This window comes from Onychomys torridus, chromosome 22 (genome assembly GCF_903995425.1).
Source record: "Onychomys torridus chromosome 22, mOncTor1.1, whole genome shotgun sequence".
In the NCBI taxonomy this organism is placed as follows: domain Eukaryota; kingdom Metazoa; phylum Chordata; class Mammalia; order Rodentia; family Cricetidae; genus Onychomys; species Onychomys torridus.
Window position 1 is genome coordinate 5,431,907 of NC_050464.1, and position 21,595 is coordinate 5,453,501.

The 21,595-nt window shown below is 42.3% G+C and overlaps 1 protein-coding gene across 1 annotated transcript; it reads right to left on the reverse strand.

The window, feature by feature from the left end:
* Nucleotides 1–41: 41 nt before the first annotated feature.
* Nucleotides 42–19,974, reverse strand: LOC118572504 (cytochrome P450 3A25-like). The gene is made up of 11 exons (XM_036172199.1): nucleotides 19,904–19,974; nucleotides 19,086–19,179; nucleotides 16,173–16,225; nucleotides 14,737–14,836; nucleotides 11,347–11,460; nucleotides 11,008–11,096; nucleotides 10,621–10,772; nucleotides 4,534–4,661; nucleotides 4,361–4,427; nucleotides 2,614–2,774; nucleotides 42–266 (listed from the first exon to the last, which is right to left on the reverse strand). The coding sequence occupies exons 1-11, from the start codon at nucleotides 19,972–19,974 to the stop codon at nucleotides 42–44; spliced, it is 1,254 nt and encodes a 417-aa protein (XP_036028092.1).
* Between the last annotated feature and the right edge of the window lie 1,621 nt (nucleotides 19,975–21,595).

Here is a 21,595-nt window from a genome sequence, read left to right on the forward strand (position 1 = left end):
CTAGTTCCTAGTGGGGACTACTCGCCAAGGTCTCTGTACCTTTAGGGGCAGAACTCCTCAGGTTCTGGCCAGTACTCAGGATCCCGATGGAGAGGATAGGTTGGTACCATAACTACAGTTCCTTTCGGAATGAACACTCCATTGATTTCCACATCTTTCTTTGAGATCCTTTCTAGCCTGTTAGCAGCTGGGTACAATCTGAGAGTTTCATTCACTACCATGTCCAGGTACTCCATGTCCATCATGGCATCATAGGTGACAGGTGCCTGGGAAGAAGAAATAGATGTTTCCAGATGAGGTTTGGACTCCAATTTCAATTCAGTTTATAGTGCGATTGCTTGTCAGAAGCTCCAAGAGGTAACTTCAATTAGTAGATCTTAGCCTTAATAAATCATTCTGCATCTATGATGGCCTTTGTCCTGATGATGGCCCATTAGGGTGTGAAGTAAAAGTTTTAGCACAGGAGCCATTTGGGACACTCCCCTGTCCACATCCTCTCTTCATCATCATTGTGGTGCTCTGATTTTCTTTCCCATGTGAGCACATATGACCAATATGACAGTTACAGTCTGACAAAGTGCACTGGGGTCACGGTCTCATCTCCATAGACCAGTCTATACCAAGGAGATGACACCATTGCAAGGAACAACTCTGCACTCTTGGTCCACATCAGGCTTTTTAGATTATTCTGGTTTTGCATGTGTGTGTGTGTGTGTGTGTGTGTGTGTGTGTGTGTGTGTGTGTGTATGCATGTCCATGGCATGGGCACAATTGCTTGTGCATTGACCTGTATGTGGAAGCCAGAGTCCTTCCTACCTTGGGTGTCATTCCTGTGGGAGTCCACTTTTTATATGTTTTTGAAACAGGTTTTCAGTGGCCTGACACTCATCAAGTAGGCTAGGTTGTCTGGCCAGTGAGCTCCAGGGGAAGACAGGCTCACACTGTCTCTGCCTCCTCAGTGCTCCAATTATACCATCCTCCCCACATGGGTTTTGGAATTCAAACTCAGGTCCTCATAAAACAAGCATTGCATGACTGAGCTGTGTCCCCAGCTTCTCATACTAGGCTACTCCTGCTTCTTAACTCCCTGGGGGATGGCAGGTGAAGTAAGTTGGAAAGAAAGTTATAATGGAGACTTCTGGAAAGATGCACACTAGAAACTGCCTCTGTGTGTGAAGAAGAGTCAGAGCAACAGGAAAACAAGAAACAAAGCACAGTCTATGTCAAGGGGAGAGGAAGAGCTTAAGAAACACAAGGGAGGACATGGAAAACGCATGGTGGAAAATGGATGATTCATAGAAAAGAAACCCAACTGAGGATGGCTTTGGATGCCCTGTTCCCCATTTCCAGAGGAAAGGGAAAGCAAAGCCCCTTCCCTACCCAAAATCAACCCAAGAGGCTCCAGTGAAAGGGGGCAGGGAGGCCTCCCTCCAGGACACTCCCACAGCCTCCACAGACTTCAAATGAGGAGTGTGCTGAGATGGGGGCTGGTTCCTGGAACCATGAAGAGGAATACCACTGTCACTCTGGATGATTCAGAATGGAGAAGCCAGTCGACTTCTTTATACAGACTCTTTCCTCGGAAACTGAACTGCTCAGGGAGGCAGAGAATAGGGACCGATCACAGGACAGGGAGGCTGTACTTAATGTGCCACAACCCTAGGGCAAGAGATTACCTGAGTGGCAGTTATGGAAAGAGGCAGGATTAGATGCTTAGGAGCTTAAAAGTACATGTGGCTGGAGACGAGGAAATAAAGTGCTCAGAGAAAGGTATACCCACCATCGATTGTCCTGATCAGGTCTCCATTAGCCACTTGGAGACTCTGAGAGATCTGTCCAGCACACTGACTGTAATGCCAGCTCTGGTCAGCAGAGGGCACTGACACTCACAAAGTAGTTTGATACACTATCAATGCCATCATAAACCATAGGAAAGAGAAGACTCCCCTAATTCACTCACACACACACACACACACACACACACACACACACACACACACACGCCATGTTATTGGACTGGACAGTTGAGCCATTGAGAGTAGTGTCGAGTCAGCCTGCCAGACCAGTGAAGGCCAGCAAAAAAGATAGCCCAGACAGTACCTGAGAATATCAGCAGAGATAACTGTCCAGACACCTGAGTGACTGGTCCCTATTTTTATGTGTCACACTGGTTTTCTGGTTTGTCTTACTAGTACTATTATCACGATAGAGAATAGATATACCAGAGCCAGCACTGTATTAAAGATGGTGTATTTCTGGGCTGGAGAGATGGTTCAGAGTTTAAGAGCATTGGCTGCTCTTCCAGAGGTCCTGATTTCAATCCCCAGCAACCACATGGTGGCTCACAACCATCTATAATGAGATCTGTTGCCCTTTTCTGGTCTGCAGGCATACATGCAGACAGAACACTATATATACATAATAAATAAATAAAAATCTTTTTAAAAAGGTCATGCATTTCTACAGGTCACATTCACCTCCTATGTCCCTCCCTTTGTTTCTCTTTTAGACTTCATTGCATGGCTCTCTATAAAAATTCTCATTGCAAGTGACGAGACATGTTCTTGTGAATCATTTACCTCTGCCCTCCCTCTCTGGGTACCATCCACTCACCTTATTGGGCAGAGCTCTGTCAATCTCATCCTGCAGTTTCTTCTGCACAGCAGGGTGGGTAGCCAGTTGATACATCATGAAGGAAATGGATGTGCTTGTGTCTTCATAGCCAGCGAAAATGAAAACAACTGATTGGGCTGTGATCTCCATATCAGAAAGAGCTAAAAAGAGATGAACATTGTGGATAAGGAACATCATAGTTGAGATAAAAAGAAATTCAAGTGGTGCTCCCCGCTGTCTGGGAACAGAGAAAGGCAGTCCAGAGTCCCCTGGACTGAATTCCACTCTGGTGCCCACCTGTGGCCTATCTGTCCTGTTTACCAGACTCACCAGCACAAATGTGGAGTTCTACCCACCATACATTGTTCTTATACATACTTATAAACATAAAAGAAATACAGGGGTTAATATTGACCAACAACTTAAGAGGATCTAGGATCGCCTAGGAGACAAGACTGGACATTCCTTTGAGGGATTATCTTAAGTTGCTTGATGTAGGAGGACCCATCTTAAATGTAGGTGGGACATTCTATAATATAAACCTCTATGGCCTTGGGTCCCTTACTGAGCAAAAAGAAGATTGTGAGATAGGCATCAGCATTCAGCTCTCTGCTTCCTGACTACTAATGGCTTGTGACCAGCAGCTGCTGTCACCAGGACTTCCCTGCGATGATAGACTGAACCACTAAACTGTGTGACAGAATAAACCTCCCCTTAAGGTGTTTCCTCAGGTATTTGGTCACAGTAACAGCACGAGGGACTAGGACAAAAACCTAAATATTGGTAAATGTGAGACAAAACAAGTGGGGAATGGTTGAGTGTCTGTCCTGCAAATGCTTCACTTTGGTGGAGGAGCGTTTGCAAAAATGTGTAGGGAGTCTCTATACTTCCCCTAAGCTCTGCTTCGACCAGAAAACACTCTAAAATTAAAGTCTCTTGTAGCAATCGAAATGAAAAAACAGATGATGGAAGGCTTCATGAGGCCACATAAAGGGACCCTGAGTGGACACGCCTGACAACTTGAAATGGAAAATAACTAATCATAAGAAGAAAGTAACAGGAGATGGAAAAGATCACACTGCTAGAGACGAAGGAATATATTTTGAATGATATTTTATAAATCAAATAGTAAGGCTTGAAAACCCTTCCTATAATGGATAATGACTAGAAATATGAAATAAATATAAGAATTTTGAAGTCATTCCGTGGCTATGAGTAATAATACTTTAAAAAATGTCACAAAGCTATCATGGAAGATGGTATAAAACCAGGGGCCTGAAGAATGAAAAAGAGCAGGGTATGTAGTTTCCCAGATGCTATTTATACAGAGAAGAATACATTACAGATGAGGTTATTGAACTCTATTCCACCACTCACTCCCAGAGACCATCCCCACTGCTGGACAGTGTGCTTCCTAATTGGGGCCTGATGCAAACTCCCAGGCAGCGATCCAGAATCAGTGGGATTGGAAAGGACTGAGAATCAGACTCTGCTCTGACAGATGACCCAGCACCCCTGAGGACTTCTGGGTATGGAATGCTTCTCTGTGGCTGCCCTACTGATTCTTGTCCCTTTACACCAGTGTACTTCTAGAAAGCTCCTATGGACATCATAGAGATCATCCATTGCATGTCTTTCTGAAATTTGGCAGAAGTTTCCATTCTGGACCACCCTTCCATGCATATGTCCTGACACCCTCTTCTCTTTGGGCTTCTTGATCCAAACATGGTGAAGCATCCTAAGTTACCTTTCAGGGATTCTTTGCCTTTGGAGTTCTGAGTGTTCATCATCAGCTGAAGAAAATCCACTCGGGTCTGGAAGCAGAAAAATAAATGTCGACAATGGATATTTAGAGAAAGGGCACAGCTGACATGTTCACAGCCTGTAACATGAGCATTCTGACACAACACCACATTTTACCTTCAGATTTGTTTCAAGACGATTTTGCTTCATCTTCTTTACAAATTCATAGAAAAAATCCGATAGCCGGTTTGGGAAAATAGAGATACTTAGCATCTCATATAGTGGAGTAAGGAATGGAAACATAACTACAGAGAAAAGAAGAGAAAGTGTAAAGAAAGTCTGCACTAAATTTTTATCCATTTATTAGAAATCAAATACAATTTCAGCAAAGTTCCAAGGTCCATTTGTATTTCTATTCCACTCAAAGGAAGTACCAAAGTGATGTTAACAAATAGTTATCTTTATAATACATCAAGATGTAAAACACTCAAGATATAGGCTAGAGAAATGACTAAGTTGTTAAGAGCATTTGCTGCTTACAGGAGATCCAGGTTCGATGCCCTGTACTTGGCATTGAGTGGTTCATAACTGCAACTCTAGCTCTAAGGGGTCAACTCCCTCTACTGAACTCCAAAGGCATGGCACTCACATGTGTGTGTACACATATATACACACAATTAAAAATAAACAAAATTTAAAAAATAATATAGGAAGAAATATTTGTTATTATTTGATAACTTCATATATGCAATGAAATGACATATTCACTCCACTTCCTATAGTCCTTCTGCAGCTTCTCCAGGATCCCCCTCAAGACATCCCTTTCACAACTTTATGTTGTTGTTAATAAGACTGAAGTGCCATGGTGCCATCCACTGAAGCATGGGAAACTGACCAGTGGCCACACCATCAAAGAAGAATGATTCTCTCTTTCTTAGCAGCAATCAACTGCCAAACATTCTTCAGAAAGGGGTGGGATCTAGAGAGCATCTCCCATCTCTGTAGAGGGAATATTGGTTGGCTTGATCTAGTGTAACTGCTGTGAGTGTGAGTGTGCTAGCCATGCATGTCCAGAAGATGATGTTTCTCCTTACCTTCCAGTGTTTACATTCTTTGTAACTACTCTTCAATAGGAATAAAGTTGATAACAAGTGCATACAATTTATCTAAAAGTGTGTAAAAGATCTAGGTCTAAGATGGGCGTGGTGAGCACAAGCATTTAATCCCAGCATTATGGAGATAGAGGCAATTGAATCTCTGTGAGCTTACGGCCATCCTGCTCTATATAGAAAGTTTCAGAACAACCAGGGCTGTGGGGGATCAACTCCCACATTTCCCTCAGGGTGCTCTTGAGGAGGGTGAAGTGAGAAATATTTAGATAGAAGGAAAGAGGGGAGAGAAACAGGTAGAAACAAAGAAGAGCCTCAGGAGGGCCTGGATCCTTAGCCACTGGTCCCTTGTGACTCTATTAAAGAGTTACTTATAGGAATACCAAGGGGTGGAGCAAAGGCTGCTCCCTAGCTCAGTCAATTGTAGACACTTCCAACCACCTAGTAACCATGCACACGGTCAAGCCGTCCTCTAATGCAGCCCTGCTGGATAAAGCAAGTTGAGATCTCACTAGGAAATCTTTGTGGGCCTCCACAATTCCCTCTTCTAGATATAATAAAGGGCCTCCCAGGTCCTTAGATAAACTGTGCCTGTCTTAGGTCATCCTCCTTGAAACAGAGGAAGAGTGGAAACTTTTAGGAAGAAGACAGAAAAGCTCCCCTAATTATGACACCTTCACTTAACTTTTCTAGGGATCACTAAGACAATAAAGTTGTATTTTGAGCTATTTAAAAAACTGTTCAAATATATCTGAAGATAAAACATATTCCTTTAAAAATTAATGTTACCTAATTTGTCTAGACATATATTAATGGAGTAATAAAGACAATTCTAATATGAACATAACTATACATATTTACTTTTTACAAACTTACATTCAGCATTTACACTTTTAAAGACTTACATTCAACATTTATACTTTTTATATTCAAAAGGGAAACTCTATAGGATTATTTTACAAACTTTAGCACATATCTAGAAGAGATTTCTTAGAAGAACTATTTACCATACTTATATTCAAAAGCAAACTCTATTAGCAAACATCTAGAAGAGATTTCTTAACTAAACTATTAACAAGACAGAAAGTATACAATTCACTTCTAAGTTCAGAGTTTATAGTCAGCTTTGATATTATTCTGAAATTTTTATTGAGATTTTGAAGTCAGAGCCTAATTTATCAGTGGTTCCAAGCTTGACTGAGGGTAAAATTCCCTCTTCTTAATTTTTAAAAGCTGTTTTTTAAGGTTATCCTTAGCATTTTAAAGTAGTTTGTTGACAAACTATATTAGCATTTTAATTTCCTCCTGACAAGCAAGCTGTTCATCTGTTTTTAGTTCTCGGTAGGGAAAGCTAAGCTTTCTAACATCGTTTGGGAAAAAAAAAACCCTGAATTGTGAGCTGAAAAATAAAACACTGAAAGAACAGGTTTTGGTCCATGTACTCTTGGCATCTCTTTTACAGACTTCATTTCCCAAGCTGCCTTACTGTATATCATCACTCTGTTACGAATTACACTATGGACTACATTTCCCAAGCTGCCTTACTGTACATCATCACTCTGTTACGAATTACACTATGGACTACATTTCCCAAACTGTCTTTTTTTTTTTTTTTTTTTTTTAAAGATTTATTTGTTTATTATGTATGCAATGTTCTGTCTGCACATATCCCCGCAGGCCAGAAGAGGGCACCAGATCTCATTATAGATGGTCGTGAGCCACCATGTGGTTGGTGGGAATTGAACTCTCTCCAGCTTTTTTTTTTTTTTTTATTTAAAGATTTACTTTATTTATTTATTATGTTCACAATGTTCTGTCTGCATGTCATGTCAGAAGAGGGCATCAGATCTCATTACAGATGGTTGTGAGCCATCATGTGGTTGCTGGAAATTGAACTCAGGACCTCTGTAAGAGCAGTCAATGCTCTTAACCTCTGAGCCATCTCTCCAGGCCCCCCCCCCCCCAAGCTGTCTTTCTCTACATTGTCAGGCTATTACGAATGAACTACGTTTCCCATACTGCCTTTCTGGGTCTGGGAGAAAACATCCATTCACACAGTCTGTATTCATGCTGAAACCAAAATCAATTTTTTGCTCTTATCACAGAAGGTTTTTGTCTTCCCTAAGCTTACATTAGGACCCCTGCATTATCATTTGACAGGTGTATCTCTCTAATCAGAGTTTTACACCTGATACTGTTCCCAGAGTGGGTTATGCCTGTCCCTGTGCACTCAGACAGGCATTTGTTGCCAGAAGCAAAAACCTCTGCCTCACTAGGTCAGTGAAAAGGAATGAGAATATTTGAAAAAAAGAGGTTTTTTTAAGACAGATTTTTCCCTGATATAAAAAAGAAAAGAAAGAGCTTTTGTTGGCAGCTGTGGGTGCTATGTAGCCCCACCCACCAACTCAGAGCTTACAGTGGAGCAGTCAACTCTCCCCATTCCTGATGGACTTGTTTGTTTGGCCAAATTTTGTCTCGGCATTTCTCATGCTGGCATTACCGCTAGAACTTAGACCTTGCCTCCCTCATTGCAGGGAGGATTTCAAAGCCTCAGCTGCTACATTCATGCCAGAATCTTCTCCTCAGCTGCCATTCCACTCTGTGCTTGCCTTGGTGTCTCTCGCTGGGCTCTTGCTGCAGGGGATTCTCGCTACTGTCTAAAGTATCTGCTGTTTTTCTAACACCAGCTTGAATGGGAGATAGGACTAGCAGAGAGAATTTGCCCTGTTTCAAGAGGTTTTCTGTTTTTTTTTTTTTCTAGAGTAATTACAGATATTTTTCCCATAGTGATAGATGTTATTTCCAAATGAGTTAAATTTTTGCCCTTACAGAAAGAGAAAAAAATCTGAGAATGGAAGACCCAAAAATCTTCCAGTTTTTTAGAGAGATATTACTAAGTTTTTCCCAAGAAAGCTGTCAGTGTTTGAGAGAAAGACTACTGAGTTTTTCCCAAGACTTCTGTTCCCTAAACTGGCCTCACGGCCAAGAGGAAACTAATTCTGATGGTATGATGTTTTCATACAGTAACGCTGTCAGGGGAGTGAAGAGTTTTATTTCACCTGAATCTGACTCAGGGAAAATTCTTTCCTCTGCCAGTCAGGACTCAGATTTAAGCTGTATACATGCCGGAAGCTTCCACAGGGATCTTTTTCTGCCCAGGGTGTTTTCATGACTCTGATTCCTCCCTGGAGTTTGCATTCCTAGCCCCACAGCTGGAAAAATCAAGATGTAGTTCCTCTGTCTCGTTGCTTATTCTATCTTGTTTCTTCTTACACTACATTCCTATATTCTACATTATATTTTTCCTTCTTGCCCTAAGTTTTTTTTTTTTTCAAGACAGGGTTTCTATGTGTAGTTTTGGTGCCTGTCCTGGGTCTGTAGACCAGGCTGGCCTCGAACTCACAGAGATCCGCCTGGCTCTGCCTCCCGAGTGCCACCACTGCCTGGCTTTGCCCTAGTTTTTTTCTACACTATATTACTACGTTCTACCTTACATTTTTCCTTAACTTTTTTTTAGATAGAGAGAGAGAGAGAGAAAGAGCGAGCTCGGTAGACAGATACTTGCTGCAGCTCCACTTCAGCATTTCTTTCTGCCATCTTACTTTCACTCCTGAAAATAGAATCCCCCGCCTTAATTTTTCAACGTAACTGGACATGCCCAAACTTCCCGCAGGACCCTCTCCCTTCCTTTTGTCAAGTCCCTGGTGTTCCTTGTACCATCTGAGGGAGACCATCTCCCACATTTTTCTGCCAGGGTGCTCTTGAGGAAGGTGAAGTGAGAAATATTTAGATGAAGGACAGAGGGGAGAGAGACAGACAGAAACACAGGAGAGCCTTGATCCTTATCTACTGGCCTCTTTTGTCTCTTCTAAGAGCTACTTATAGGAACACCAAGGGGTGGAGCAGAGGCCTCCTCCTAGATCACCAACTGTAGACCCTTCCAATCACCTAGTAACCATGAATATGGTCAAGAAATCCTCTAATGCAGCCCTGCTGGATAAAGCAAGATCAGATCTCACTAGGAAACCTTTGAGGGCCTCCACACAGGGCGAAATGACCCTGTATCAGAAAAAAAGTTTAAGGAATGTACTGCCTATTAAGATGAAACTGGGCAGAAGTTAAATGTTCATAACCTCAGCTCTGACCATGTGACTTAGAGATTAAAACACAGCACATTATAAAATTGTACATCATAAAAATTTTAAAATGTGTACTTCAAAGGATCCCATCAAAAACATTAAAAGACATCTAAAAATAGACAAGTTATGCCAATTATATGTCTGGAAAGTGACTGTTATTCATGATACACTTGCCAATCTTACAACTCAATGGCAAGCAGGTAAACAATTCAGCTATACAGGAGCAATGGTTGAGCAGATGTTTATCAAAGGAAGATAATAACATCTTCCAAGTAAGAGAATATAATTACCACTTGGAAAAAGCACAACCCAACACTCATGGTGCTATACTATTGAGTGTCCACTAGCGCATCTGGAATGAACATCATGAAATTACAATAACAGCCCCAAGTTTTGAAGGGGAGTCCGCATAAACTCCTAACCAAAAAATAAAATGCTGCATCTATCAAAAAAAAAAAACAAACCCAAAAACCCACAAAAACAAAAACAAAAACCCTCAGTTGCTCAGTAGGTCAAACACAAAAGTCCTATGTAGTTCCCCAATTCCCCTCCCACCACAACATCCCAAATCTGAAATCAATTTGAATGACCATCAGATGGCATGGAATTTGATTTATCTATAGAACATGGAGGTGGCAACAAATGGTTTTGTTTAATATATTGTGTTAACTGAATGAGGCTAGTCACTAAATTCTATGTATTCTATGACATATTTATGTTGTATTTTTGTGGTAAACCCAGGAATAGGCAGATCTACAGAACAGTGAACTGGTGTTTTTTATGGCAAGGAGGAATGGAAGACAGGAAAGAAATGGTACAGGTTTTCTTGGATAAGATGTTCCCTGCCTTGACAATAGTGATGGATATACATTGCCTTGTATGAGCAAAAATTGAATTACACGTTATAAGCAGGTATATTATTTTTATATATGAATTGTATCTCAGTAATGTTGAATGGTATTTTGATGGTACTATGTGAGGGACTAAGGAAAAAAAGAAAGGAAGTAGATACTTACATGCAGAGAGAAGAAATGGGTCAAGAAAATTCACACTTGTTAAGATCTTCTTGGCTTTCTGTACAAAGGGATCCTCTGAGTTATTGAGGGAATCAACATTCACTCCAAATGATGTGCCAGTGATTACATCCATGCTATAAGCTCCAAGGATGCTGAGTAGAGAGAGACATGGGAATCAAAATCTATGTCTGAGGCAGCTCATATTTCTGAGCTACCCAGGTAGGGAGCCACACAGTCAGGATCACATGCTGAACCATCAGAGGGATCTGGGCTCCTATCATACTCACACATGGGGCCTTTTCCTGGTGTCGGTTTGCAGATGTCCTTTTCCTAGAGGTGAAGAGACACTAAGGTACTTACAGTCCCATCAACTGCACCACCACTTACTCTTTCAGGATGACGGGCTTCCCTCTCTCTTCTTCTCGTCTCAAGTGTTTCACTAACATATCCCCATACTGTCCAATGATGGGGAACATCTAAGCACAAAGCACAGCATCTGTAGCTAAGTGTGGAAACTCAGGTACCAGAAAGACAAGCCATACCCAGTCATGAAGCAATGAGTGGGATGTTACAGTGGGTTTTATAATGGGTCCTCTGGGCATGAAGACAGAAGACCATCTTATAAGAATTGTAACTCAGAGGACCAACCCTTGGAACGGGACTGTGGGCTTGTTTTCTACCTGCCCCCAGATTCATTCCATAAGTAAATATCCTCTCCCTCATCACCTCCTTGAGTTTTCCACTGGTGAAAGTTGGAGACAGCAGTGTTCGAAGTCTCTTCCATTCTTCATCCTCAGATATGCTGATGGCCTTTTTCATAGGTCCCACTGGACCAAAAGCCTAGAGTTCAAATTGAAAGCCAATTTACTTTGCAGAAGTTATGTATATATCCACAGCTATAGAAAATATATCAAACAAACATCATTTGTTTAACAGTTACTGATTCTAAGTGGCAGGTCCACTTATGATTCATTGAAATCACATCACAGCCTATATAATCATGGGTGTCACCTATCACCAGGCTTCAAGTCTTTCTTTCAGAATCTCTTCTTAAATGGAAACCCCTCTTGCACAGAGAAATTGTTGTTGGAGCGGGTTGTGCACAAGGGGCAGCGGGGCTGTGGCAGCCAGCGTGCTGGCTTCTGCTTTCACTTTGAGAAGCAAGTGTTCACATAATGGGGAGTTTTCCGCTTTTGCAGCCCCTGGGGGAAACTTATGCGCGTTCTGGAGAGAAAACTTTGAGGGCAGGTGGTCTTATCCTGAGAGTCACAGATGAAAGAGTCTTCCTTGTGGCCCAAGGACCGTGGTAATCTACAATAGGGTAGATTCTGAGAAATTTCTTGCTCGGCTCTGAATACAAGATGTCACAAGTATATCCATGGCCCCACACTGGAGCTTATATAGAAGGAATGGGAATAGTGTGGGTCGATGGAAAAAAAACCTGAGATACCAGAATCTCTTTCTGGGAACATATGAAAGCAACAGGCCTCTATTATAAAACTAAAAACAAAAAATGCTATAATTCAGAGAGTTAAATGATTATTATGGGATGTTTTCTAAAGCTTGCATATTAGAAAACACCTCATACTTCTCTACATAACTTGGTTAAGGTAAAAATAATTTCAGACTGTCTAACATATTGTAACTGTGAACAGCCAGCCTAGACACAGACTGTAAAAATAAAAGGTCCTATGCTTTGCGGATCCTGAATTTGTAATTTCCTGATTTGACAGATGCTGTCCAAAGAAGTTTCAAGTAAGACTGTCTGTTTTGTATTTTGCTTTTTTACATTGGACATTTAATGAGGAAATGAAAAAGAAATCCGGGGCTCTGATGCTAGCCAATTGCCTAATGTAATCAATATGCTATATAAATAAAGAGTGTCTCTGGTTGGGAGGGAGAGAGCGAGCTGCTGAACCCTCAGATGTGCATTCAGTCCCCTGCTGACTCCAACCTCCTCTTTGGGACCTGAACCCCACTGAAGTTGGACTTAACAGTTCTTTCAAGGGAGTAGAAAAGAAAAGCCCTACAGCATTCTTCAAGTCTGTTTATAGTAGAAATGGATTCAATTGGCCTTAGAACCAAGAGATAGAGAGATGGCTCAGAGGCTAAGGGCACTTGTTGCTCTTGCAGAGGACCCATGTCTGGGTCCCAGTACCTGCATGACAGTTCACAGACACCTGTAATTCCATGATAGTTGAAACACACTTTGGACCTTCACACATGCATGTGGTGTACATATGTATACACAGGCAAAACACACATACACATAAAATTTAAAAAAAATTACATGGTCTTGGGATACTGTTATCTTAGGCTAGTTCTGCATTATGTTTACCAATAGCATAATCAGTTGGAAAGAATGGAGGCTGAGCTGTTGTTTTTAAAATTATGGCAATTAGAAAAGATTAAGAATTGGGAATGATGTCAAGCATGGTAGCACACACCTTTAGTCCCAGTGCTGCGGAGGCAGAGGCTAATGGATTGTTGTGAGTTCAGGGACAGCCTGGTCTATATAGTGATTTCTGAGCCAACCAGGTCTATAGAGAAAGACCCTGTCTCAAAACAAGCAAGCAAACAAACGAGCAAAAATGAATTGATGATGGAGAGAAAATTTATACAAAAGCCTTAGCCAACTTCAGGCTTGATAGTGCAAGCCTGAATGTTTGACCCTCCAACAAGAAGCAGTTCCAAAGGCTTCTCTCACCACTGTTATTCAGTACTGTCCTAGAAATGGCAGCTAGTGCAATAAGGTAAGAAAACTCAGTTGAAGACATACAGATTGCAAAGCAATGAGTACAAGTGTTCTGATTTTCAGGCACCACCATTGTCCATGCAGAACACACCAAACAGCATAAAGAATACAGGGAATGAAGAAGTGAGTTTGGAAAAGTCATAGAACACAATGACACACAATTCAGTTGCATTTGTACATAATTGCAATGATAAGTGGAGACACGTTGAGAAAATGATGTCTATATAGCAATAACTAGAAATTAAATACTTAAAGCATAAATGTAACAAAATATGTGTTGAGTCTTTCACCTGAAATTGTCTACTTGGCAAGCAAAGTCAGACTAAAAAATCAGAGAGGTACATGTTAGCCATGGTTAGAAGACACAACCCAGTACCAATGTTTCCTCTGTATTTATTTCAATTTTTATCAAAATCACACTGAGCTTTTAAATTCAGACAAGAATACTCATAATTTGGATAGAAAAGCAAAGGCCCCAAAACCAACCTAACAATTATAAAAAAAAAAAGTAGGAGTAATTAATCCACATGAGGTCACTCACCAGGAGGGAAGGGTCGCCACAGAGGGAAAAACACTGCGATCAACTGATTGAAGACAATAGACGAGAAAGAGTCCCACACACAGACCAGGACTGGTAAGTTTTGGAGGGAACAACTTCTCTCAAAATGGCATTGGAACAATTGAATGTGCATGGTACAACAGAAATCTTTACCTGACCTTTTTTCTCATACCAAAAAAAAATTACAAATAGATCATAGATGTAAATCTAAAATATGAAACTGGATGTTATCATTAAAAAAATAAGAAAGTTAAGCAAAATATTATCAAATTTGACCTCGAAAACATCCATAGAATGCATCAGACACTGCCAGGAAGAAAAGACAGGCTTCTCATGATCACTACCACATGCTTAGAAGGAAGTCCCATGGTGAAGGGACAGTCCTGTGTCCTCACTGTGTAACTTCAACACTATACAGGATGTGTTACGATGTCCAAAACACTACACCACACACACACACACACACACACACACACACACACACACACACACACAGAGAGAGAGAGAGAGAGAGAGAGAGAGAGAGAGAGAGAGAGAGAGAGAGAGGTGGGGAGAGATGAGGGAATGCCGCTTAGAGGAAATGTAAATAAACTCCCCAAAATATCAAAGCTAATTTCATCTTAGTATTCTGGCAGGAATATATTATATTTATACTAACGCAAGAGTATACATACAAGAAATATTCTGAGCATGGTGATGGCTCTTTATTGTGTTCATATAATTCTTTCCAAATTCAAACTTAATGAAAATAAATCATTATATTTCCTAAATATTCCTATATATTCCTAAAAAGCACACCTACCCGGCGGTTTGTAAATACGGAGTAACATTCTTTCACGAGCACTGTTTTGATTATCTCTGGATCTGTGATAGCTAGCACAGGCTGTCGACCATCATAAAACCTGAGGTGGGAAAACAGGGTGGGCTGAACCTCAGAAGATGGATTCTACAGTTGGAGTTACACCCAGGACTCCAGACTCTACCCCAGAGGCTGTACAGGCCACACCGCCAGCTCTATAAAGCACAGCAATATGAACCCCTAGTTCAAGTTCTGACCATAGAAGACACTGGAGTTGAATGAAGGGTAGTGTGGCTGAAGCAGTGAAGAGACACCTAAGACAAACAGCTCCTCAAAGATGTCCTTAGTAAGAATGAACACTGAAACATTGGCTAAGGCGAGGCGAACTCACATGGTTAGTGCCAATACCATTCTTTTGTGCAAATACCTAGGTTGGAGGTATGGCTCAGTGGTAGAGCCCTTGTCTATGAAGTGTGTTTGACCTCCAGACATATAAAAAGTCCAGGGGTTGGGGATTTAGCTCAGTGGTAGATGGCTTGCCTAGCAAGCACAAGGCCCGGGGTTCGATCCTCAGCTCAAAAAAAAAAATCCAGAGAAAATGGTTAATGATTCCAAAGTCAAAATAGAATGTATCAGAGGAAACTTAGAGACAAACTATTCAATGTTCATAATACTGTTGCAGGAGCAGTGGCTTTGGAATCACCAGAGGGCAGCACAGCACATGCTTAGCATCAGGTCACAGGGTCTCTATGTCACCTCAGCCTGTGGTTTCTGAGGATGAATGAGAGGAGATGCAAAGACAGAGGCTCCTCCACTTGCTTGTGTCTCACAGCACAATGGCGACACCTCCTCCAACCTCTCACCAAACCACCGACTGTTCTGACAGGGAAGGGCTGTGCCATCGGCTCAGCTACTCTATAGAACCATTGAAGACATAGGCTCAAAGGAGAACACAGTGGTTTACAAATACCCTACATCTCTTCTTCAAAATCATCAGAACTAGATATAGAGGAAATATCCATATGTTTTTCTAGTAAATTTAATATTTTAATTGCTACACATGCTTTGAGTATATAGATGAGTTCCTAATCTACTTACATACATCTCCCAGTGTATCTTTCAAAAGCGAACATTACTTTTAAGTTGATATAAAAGAGTTCTGGGTTTGACTAAACTGAATTGGTGTTGATATGGTCATGCATTTCTGAACACATATTAGAAGGTTCTGAGCATTAGGTGCAAAGCCATTGAGTCTTGGAGCCCTTGATTAATTAGTCTGGAGGATGTCCCAGTAGGGAATACTCCCATGGAATTCTTGCTGTTCAAACACAACTGTGATGTATTAGACCCTGGCAGGACAACCTCCAAAGGCCTTGTCCTCATGCAGTGGAGTGCTTCATTCAACAAGGCTACCCAATGGAAGTCTCCAGGATATTCACCCCCATATTTTCCCATACTTTTTATAGCAGTCTATATCAAATTTCCACATACCCTGGAGAAAGAAATAAAGTTCAATCCATTATTGGCCTGTATACAATGGATCCTTCTCTAACTGGAGTGCAAATGACTCAAATTCCATGAAATCAGGCTTCCTGTCCCTCAGGAGGGATTAGAGGCAAGTTCTTATTAGAGACACCTGAAGGGTCAGGGGAGACTACAAGAGTTGTCTGGAATGGAGAGTTTAAGACTGGTCTTGAATTTTCTTAGTGTTGTATCTATGGAAGGAACTGTCCTTACTTATGGATACCAAGCAGCTTTATGTCTGAGGTGTGTGTGTGTGTGTGTGTGTGTGTGTGTGTGTGTGTGTGTGTGTGTGTGTGTGTGGTCTTTGAAATCCTAGAACACTCTGCAGTGATCCTAAAAGGATTTACACTCTTCTGTCTCCTGGTTCAGATTTACCCCATCATTTGATTAGTACAAAAGTGATAGAGGGAAACCAGACTTGGTGGCACACAACCATAATCCTGGCACTCAAGAAAAAGCAAGAAGATGGAAAAGTTGAGACCAGGGTGTTCTTCATCTCAGCATCTAAATGAGGGGGAAATAAAAGAGCCACAGCTGGCCAAGATGCAGAGAGCAAGAAACTGCAGAAACTGCGCTAAATGGGACTTCTCCTCTGTATAACAATCGTCTTCCCTTGGCACAGGGGTCATTGTAGAAGAAGGGGCAGAAGGACTGCATGAGCCAGAGACAGAAAACACTACAACAAAAACTGTGCAAGGTCACAACAGGGCATTTGCACATATGAACTCACAGTGATTGTGAAAGCGTGCACAGGACCTGAGCCAGAACAAGCCAGACAAGCCCTAGCATGGAGAGGAGAGGAGGACATGAAGCCCCCCCCCCCAATGAGGAGCTTTTGACAATTGGCCACTGCAGGCAGAGGAACAGTTAGTTTTCCTTAAGGGCATGGCTCATGATCCAGTGTATGGTTATACACAACTGAGAGTATATGGGCAGCACAAATCAGACTCCAGGGGTCATAGAAAAAGTACACTAAGTGGGTAGCTAGGGAAGGACTGGGATGTGGGGGCGTCTGGGGTGGGGAGTGAATATGATCAAAATGTGTTGCATGAGATTTTCAGAGAACCAATGAAAATTGAGAAAGCATAAAAAGAAAAATGAAAAAATTAAGAAGCAATAAAAAGAAAAGAGATGGGTTTGGGGATTTAGCTCAGTGGTAGAGCGCTTGCCTAGCAAGCACAAGGCCCTGGGTTCGATCCTCAGCTCAAAAAAAAAAAAGAAAGAAAAAAGAGAGAAAATGGGAGGGTGAGAGGAGGTGATGGGGAAATCATGATGGGATGCAGGAATCAATGAGAGACCTGTAGTGGGTAGCCATCCCAGCCTTGGCCTGGAAGTGCCAACCCCCATTGAGGCTTCGGTAATGGTCACACCCACAAGGCGGAGTGGAGGGAGGAAGCTGAAGACCCAGGATCGAGAGGAGAGGTCTCTCTTGGCTCTGGGACCCTGGATGCTGGAGGTAGACTGAGCAGAGTTCTCCAGAGAACACTGCCGGACTGCGCCATACCTTTCCCAGACCCTGTTACCTATCCCTTCATTTGTAAGTTACCCCACAAAATAAACCTCCCTTTTAACTACGTGGAGTGGCCTTAATAATTTCACCAGTAGAGACCCCTTTCTACAGCAGGTCAGAGCAAAGGGAACACTAGTTTTCAATGCCAAAGGTGAAAAAAGGAAATGTTCTGTCATGACATCATATCTGTGACTTAATGCAAAAGAAGGCTTAGGAAGGGAAATGTGCTGGGGTGATTATGAAAAGTGTTCCCCTTAAGGCTTTCTATGGCAGCCATGGGGGGTGGAGTTCTCATTTAGACCTCAGGCTTCTAACTGTGAAACTTGGACTCTGACAGGCAACTGGAGTCTTTGGGGAAGGAAATCCTAACAGAGAGCAGCAAGCTTGCAGGCTCTACTGATGGCCTTCAGCACCTGAGTTCATTATAATCTAGCCAGATGCCAGCCTTGCCTGACCAACCAAAGCCATGAAGAATCAGCCAACATTCATGGTCCTTGTGGCATTTATGGTACACTTTCAGTGTCTCTAAAGATTTGATAAAACCATCCTTCCTGAGATGGTTCTATAAAGGTGTCTGCCTTAGCTTTGAGAAGCAAAAATTCATTTGTCCTATGGTATCTGAGGGTGAGAGACAAACACTAACTTGTTTCAGTTGTAGCCACATCCTGCTCAGACTGTCCCTCAGGGTGCTGTCATGGAGAAAAGAACCAATGCAGAACACCATTATTTTGTCAAATCCTCAAAGATGCCCTGGGTACTAAAGACAGTATAGAACCATTGAAGTAACTGCAGGGGACACAGGAGTCCCTGAGAGGTTTCTGGCAAGGAGGAATTCCCTGTAGTCAACATACCGACATCCTGATGCAGGGATGCTGCAGAGCCGGCCAGCAGGAGGAGAACAAGTACTGCTCCTGATCCCAGTGTGAAGTCTGATCTAGTGCACACAGGCTGCTGTGGTGCTACTGTGACCAGGCACGCTTTCCATGTGTGCTGGTTTAGGACACCTATGCCTTCCTGGAGGCTCCGCTAAGGAAAAGCCCAGACTTCTCCTGCTCCTTATAGTCGGAACGTGAAGTCCTGAACACCAGGCTCTGATATGTCTGTGGTCACAGCTCCTAACCAAGGGTGCAAAGATGTCAGCAAATCCTAAAGGGAAGCCTGAGAACTCTCCTGGTTGGACACACACAGTTTTTAGTGGTTTGACACCCCAGAACTTTCTCCCTAGGATTGGTGTTTGCATCTATGGAACTGATCCATAAACAGATACACAAGAAGTTGCATCCATAAGAAGGAAAGAAAGAGCTCAAACACTACTCACATTTCGGTAGCCCAAAATGGTGCCCAAAAAAGGCAGAGGTTTGGGTCCAGGAATGCCAAGCTTCTTAAAAATCCCATTAGAATAGGTCCCATATCTATAAAGTAAAAGAAAAGGCCAGGATCATTTCAGCATGGTCCAACCAGCAACGGAGACCCTCCCTCAGGATCTGTGCTAGCTTTCCTCTGCTCTAAAAACACAGCACTAAGTGGGAGATGGTTCTGGATACTGCAAGACAAAAAAGAACTTGAGTTATCCAGAGAAAGGGTGTTTCAAGTGAGGATTACAGAAAACAGAGAAGAGTGGATGCCGACCCTCCTACACTGTTTAGGATGCATGATGGGATTTTGTTAAAGCATGTTAGGGGATGAGACAGAGAGCAATAGACATATGTATGCCCAGGGGAGAAGCCTTACACATGTCGGTGCATGCTAAGGAAAGCAGGGAGGCAAGGATAGTGAGAAGAAGTTTAAGCACCTCCATGAACTTGGGACTCCCCAAACACAGAAGGGCTGTGGTGGCCAATTGTTTATGAGTTCTCTGAATTGATGTTGATTAGTCTAGGTGCAGACTGAGAGCCAACTCCATCTTCCCAGGAGCAAGTCTTGTCAAAACCCTCTGAGCCATAAGGTAAGAGTGGGAGAGAGTCATAGGGTGAGAGATCAAGGGATCGGCAATATCAGTAGGAACTGCACTACCTCAGCGTCCATTTCAACTTCTCCTCCATGTTCTTTTCGGATGTTCCAACAGGAAAGAAAAGGGAGCCTACATATCAACCCAACTCCAGTTACAGATAGGGAGAAGCTTGAACAGCTACTCACATGTAGATGAGCACCAGGCTGGTAGCCAGCAGCATCCAGGTTTCCATGGAAAGGTTGGGGATCAGCTCCATCTCAGCTTTCCTTCAGAAGTTCTGGATCAGCGTTTCCCTCCTAACTTAGAGTCTTGCAGGGCTCCCCTGCTGTGCCCAGCTGAGATCCAATGAGGCCAGTCTGCAGTATTTATATGCTGAGAAAGGAGGAGGTGGCAGCCATGCAGCCAGTAGAAAGTCTTCTCTTGCACTGCCTGAACTCAGAGAACTGAGATGGCCTTTTCAATGACAGTTATCAAAAGTTTCTGCACAATCCTATTCTGACCTTCTTTGAGTACATATTCTAGGTGAATATTTGTTCTTTCAGAAACTCAATTCAATCCATCAGCACTAAATTTCTTCTAATTTGCAGGTCTCTTTCATGCATGTTCTCATTCTAAAACACATTGAAAACATACAGAGAACCTGTATCTACTGATCTTCACTAGTGTAAGGGTTTCTTTTCCAGCTGATGTGTGTGTGTGTGTGTGTGTGTGTGTGTGTGTGTGTGTGTGTGTGTGTGTTACAGTGTGTGCAGAAGTGGACACTGGGTGTCGTCCTCTGTCACTTTCCACCTTATTTTTCAAGACAGGATCTATTACAGAACCTAGAGCTTGCCATTTCAGCTAGACTGGCTGGGAAGCAAGGCTCTGGGGACCGCATTTTCTACCACATACTTCCTCCCATTCTGAGGTTTTAGGCATTTGCCAACAGCCCAGTGAATACAGGGGTACTGGAAATTTTAACTTGGGTCCCTTTCATAGCAACTTTTCAGAGTCATTTGCTTAGCCCTCAAATTCTTTTTCCTATAAGGCTCCTCTATATCCTTTAGGACTTGAAATTATCCATCAAAACACAGCTCAGAAAAAATTATGAGCCTGGTGGAATCATTTTTCACCAATCATGCCCAACAAGGAGAATCACCCTGTGTGCTGGCTAGTTAGTTATGTCAACTTGACACAAGATAGAATCATTGTAGAGAATGGAGTCTCAATTGAGAAAATGCATCCATAAAATCAGGCTGCAGGCAAGCTTATTGGGCATTTTCTTAATTAGTGCTTGATAGGTCCAGCCCATTGTGGATAGGACCACCCCTGGCCAAGTGGTCCTGGCTTCTATAAGAAAGTAGGCTGAGGAAGCCATGAAGAACAAGCCAGTAAGTGGTACCCCTCCACTTCTGCATTAGCTCCTGCTTCCAGGTTCCTGCCCTGTTTGCATTCCTGTTCTGACTTCCTTTGATGATGAACTGTGATATGGAAGTATAAGCTGAATAAACCCTTTCCTTTCTAAGTTGCTTTGGTCATGGTGTTTCTTCATAGCTATAGTAACCCTGACTAAGACACCCTACTTTGGATTACTTTGTTCCTCTGTGCAAAATGCATCAATTTCCTCTCTAAATTCTACTACTATTCTGGGATGCTGTGCAGTGTCTTTAGTGACAACTGCTTTACCATTGGTGGCTGATGTGCTTGGCATCCTTCTGGACATGAATGCTGTTGCTTGATTCTTTTGTACCCATTGTCCTTACATAGATAGTTTTTCAGATGGATGAGTACCAGTCTTGGCCAAGGATCTGTTTAGTTTACAGTCTCTGACAGTGCCATTTGAGAGGCTGCTAAATACTGCCTAGTGATCCACCAGCTCCCATGCCATCCATCATTTG

Bases quoted from the DNA above. Each gene is read 5' to 3' on its own strand.
- LOC118572504 (XM_036172199.1), bottom strand. From the start codon at position 19,974: ATGGAGCTGATCCCCAACCTTTCCATGGAAACCTGGATGCTGCTGGCT. The intron at 11,461-14,736 runs GTAGGTGTGCTT...TTTGAACTCTAG, and splicing joins CCGTATTTACAAACCGCCGG to GCTTTTGGTCCAGTGGGACC. The intron at 4,428-4,533 runs GTAAAATGTGGT...TTCTGCTTCCAG, and splicing joins GTCTTGAAACAAATCTGAAG to ACCCGAGTGGATTTTCTTCA.